We start from the raw sequence: 3,512 nt of genomic DNA on the forward strand, positions 1-3,512 counted from the left end.
GATGATGATATATGTGCATTGTTAATGGATATTTGTCATGAAGAATCAACATTATTTTGGATGTTTAAATATGTAATGGATTTTTTACAACCATTTTATTTTTGTAAAGGTGATATTATTATGAAAGCATTAAGAAAAAATGGCTCGATATTACGTTTTGCATGTCCACAATTAGTTGATTATTTTGAACAAGCAAGTATTGATTATTTCTTTTGTTATAAATGGAATGCATTATTATTTAAAAGATTCTTTTTAAATGAAGACTTGATAAGAATTTGGGATTCAATTCTTGCTTTTCCAGAAAGACGTTTATATTATTTTATTTCTATGTGTATCATTAAAGAGTATTCTGATATTATTATTTCAAAACAATTTTCGTTAGATGAATTATTCATATTTATTCAAAGTTTAACTAACAAAATTCCAGTTGATATTATTTTTGATGCTGACGTGTTATATCAAGAGTTTGTTAAAACTGCAGACCCACTTAGTGTTCAGTTTGTATATGAAAAATTTAATTACAAACAAATTTAATTCTTCAGTTATTTTATTTTTTCATTTTAAATTAAAAATTTATTTTTTTTTTTTTTAAATTAAACTTAAAAAAATGAATTCATTAAAATGTGGAAAGAACAATGGATTACATTTTTAAAGAAAAGAAAAATTGATATTATTATTACCTTTATTGTTTTTGTACTTTCTAAATTATTTAGTCTTTTACCTCCCTTTAAAATGGAAGCACCAAATAATCATCCTTCTTATCATTATTCAAAACAAGAAAACACTTTCACTAGAAATATTACAATTACAATAGATTTCTTTATTCCTTTAATTTGTATTATTCTTTTATGTTTAAAGAACCACTACATATCCGGTTTATTTAATTCAATACTATCTTTCATTTTCAATGACTCATTAAATGGAACAATCACTCAATTATATAAAATATTTGCTGGAAGACCTCGCCCTTTTTATTTTAATGGTTGTAACCCTTCATTATATACTTGTACTAAATCATTTCCTTCTGGTCATTCTTCATTTTCTATGGCTGGATTATTATTTTTATCTTTATTCATTTATTTTTATTTCAAAAAATCAAATATTCATTTAAAATCATTACCTTCTGTGTTCTTGTGTGGAATTCCATCACTTCTTGCTATTATTATTGCAGTCACAAGAACAAGAGATCATTATCATCATTTCTCTGATATTCTTGGTGGATTAATTCTTGGTAGTTTTGTTGCAATTATCTCTTTCTTTTCTACATATCAACGTTTCTACACAGAAGAAGAAGATGAAACTATTGATTATGAAATAGTAAATAATAAAACAGTTCTTTTAGAAGAAGAATAAATTAATTAATTAAATCTTTCATTTTTTATTAAATTTTATGAAAATAAATTATTAACTTCTTTCACTTACTACTATATGAAATAAACTGCTTTTATTTTATTCTATTAACTAGAATTCTTTAATAGTATTGTTTAAATTAAATAAATGACATTTAAAAACTAATTTTCATTTTTTAATACCTTATCAGAAAAATAACAATTTCTTGTTTTATGAATAGTGTTAATAGTTATTCAAATATTTACATATGATACTTCTCTTGTTTTATAATATTATTTATAAACTGATTTATGAATAAAATTTTGTTTTTTATAAAGCAAATTTTTATTATTAATGAACAATAAAAATGTTAGATATAAAACAAAAAAAATCAAACAAAATTGAAAGAAAGTAAAATATTTTAATTAATAAAAAAATAATAATAAAAAATAATAAAAATAAGAAAGAACTTAAAAAGTATTTAGAGATGTCAATTGCAGCACTGTTCATACTTGATTCTAAAGGAAGAACAGTTATCAGTAGAAATTACAGAGGAGATATTCCTATGAATGCTGTTAATCAATTTGTAACTAAAATAACAGAAGAAGAAGAGATTAATTTATGTCCTGTAATATTAATTCAAGATATCACATATATGTATGTAAGACACAATGGACTATATTTTATGGCATTTACTGATCAAAACATTAATTCATTGTTAGTCGTATCATTTTTGACGAAATTAATAGAAGTACTTAAGACATATTTTGATGTTGTAACTGAAGAAACAATACGAGATAATTTTGTTGTTATTTATGAACTGTTAGATGAAATGATTGATTATGGATATCCACAAATAACAGAAACTAAAGTTCTTCAAAATTATATCACTCAAGAAAGTCATCGTATGAATATGAAACAAGTTCAATCATTACTTCCAGTTGTTACTGGTGCAGTTTCATGGAGAACTCCAGGAATTAAATACAGAAAGAACGAGGTATTTGTTGATGTAATTGAAAAAGTTAATGTATTAGTTTCACAGAATGGATCATTGTTAAGATCAGAAATTCTAGGAACAATTAAGATTAATTGTAAATTATCTGGAATGCCAGAATTAAGACTTGGATTAAATGAAAAAATTAATATTGGAGATAGAATGGAAAATAATAGAAATCAAGTACAAAAAAGAGCTGAAATGGATGATGTTAGTTTCCATCAATGTGTTAGATTAAGTAAATTTGATAGTAATAGAATTATTGGATTTGTTCCTCCTGATGGAGAGTTTGAATTAATGAATTATCGATTAACTTCAAATATTAGACAATTAATTTGGGTTGAATCAGTAATTGATAGAAAGAAGAGAAATAGAATAGAAATCTTAATTAAAGCAAAAAGTTTCTTTAGAGAAGCTATTAATGCTAATAATGTTCAAATTAGAGTTCCTGTTCCATCTGATGTCTTTAATCCACAATTTAGATCATCTATTGGAACTTGTAGTTATGAACCACAAAATGATTGTGCTTTATGGTTTATTAAGGTGTTTCCTGGTAATCGTGAATTCATGATGAGGGCGTCATTTGAATTACCATCAATAAGAGATGAAGAAACTGATAAAGAAAAGAAACCTGTTCGTGTTAATTTTGAAATACCATATTACACTGTAAGTGGGTTACAAGTAAGATATCTAAAAGTAGTTGAAAAAACTGGATATCAATCTTATCCTTGGGTTCGTTATATGACTTTTGCTGGTGATTATTGTTTTAGAACATAAAAAAAATGAATAGTTGTCTAAAACAAATTGAATACTTTTTTATTCATATTGTTATTTAAAACATTATTTAATTTTATTTTTTTTCTTTAATAAAAAAATGATTAAATTATTGTTATTTAAACAGTCGACCACTGAAACTTGAACCTAATTTCTTTGATGCTGTAGTTCCTCTTCTAACTAATTCTGAAGAGTCTGGGATTGGTTCATCTATTATAGGAACTTGATGATATGTGATGATATTAAAAATACGGGTATTAATTTCAGATGCAATAGGATCAATTAATCCATCACCTGAAACCAAGTGACGTTCATCTTGTTTAACTCCATCAAAATATTTAGGAGCAATAGCATTAAATTTATTGTAATCAATTTCCATATCACATCTTAATGGTGGTTGATTATTTTCAGTATA

At 24.5% G+C, this 3,512-nt stretch overlaps 4 protein-coding genes across 4 annotated transcripts in view, besides 6 other annotated features; 3 read left to right on the forward strand and 1 right to left on the reverse strand.

The window, feature by feature from the left end:
* EDI_023870 (uncharacterized protein) overlaps window positions 1-534 on the forward strand; it is a gene marked incomplete at both ends in the record, with an annotated part of 1,549 nt that extends 1,015 nt beyond the window's left edge. The window contains one exon of the mRNA XM_001733337.1: window positions 1-534. This exon is cut by the window's left edge and continues 128 nt beyond it. Within this exon, the coding sequence (XP_001733389.1) occupies window positions 1-534 (534 nt within the window).
* An 8-nt stretch (window positions 535-542) lies between these two features.
* Window positions 543-609: a sequence feature (AT_rich).
* A 12-nt stretch (window positions 610-621) lies between these two features.
* Window positions 622-1,353, forward strand: EDI_023880 (phosphatidic acid phosphatase type 2 domain-containing protein 1B, putative; the record flags this gene model as incomplete). Its single annotated transcript, XM_001737544.1, has 1 exon — window positions 622-1,353. One exon carries the CDS (start codon window positions 622-624, stop codon window positions 1,351-1,353), a length of 732 nt encoding a protein of 243 aa, XP_001737596.1.
* Window positions 1,053-1,088: a microsatellite.
* Window positions 1,349-1,408: a sequence feature (AT_rich).
* Window positions 1,409-1,612: 204 nt separating this feature from the next.
* Window positions 1,613-1,682: a sequence feature (AT_rich).
* Window positions 1,683-1,806: a microsatellite.
* A 10-nt stretch (window positions 1,807-1,816) lies between these two features.
* Window positions 1,817-3,100, forward strand: EDI_023890 (AP-1 complex subunit mu-2, putative; the record flags this gene model as incomplete). Its single annotated transcript, XM_001737545.1, has 1 exon — window positions 1,817-3,100. The coding sequence occupies one exon, from the start codon at window positions 1,817-1,819 to the stop codon at window positions 3,098-3,100; it is 1,284 nt and encodes a 427-aa protein (XP_001737597.1).
* Window positions 3,101-3,135: 35 nt separating this feature from the next.
* Window positions 3,136-3,221: a sequence feature (AT_rich).
* The window catches only part of EDI_023900 (uncharacterized protein), a gene marked incomplete at both ends in the record, with an annotated part of 1,867 nt that continues 1,567 nt past the window's right edge, over window positions 3,213-3,512 (reverse strand). Inside the window, one exon of the mRNA XM_001733338.1 lies at window positions 3,213-3,512. This exon is cut by the window's right edge and continues 126 nt beyond it. Within this exon, the coding sequence (XP_001733390.1) occupies window positions 3,213-3,512 (300 nt within the window).

Source organism: Entamoeba dispar, genomic scaffold (genome assembly GCF_000209125.1).
Source record: "Entamoeba dispar SAW760 scf_1105229460687 genomic scaffold, whole genome shotgun sequence".
Classification (NCBI taxonomy): Eukaryota; Evosea; order Mastigamoebida; family Endamoebidae; genus Entamoeba; species Entamoeba dispar.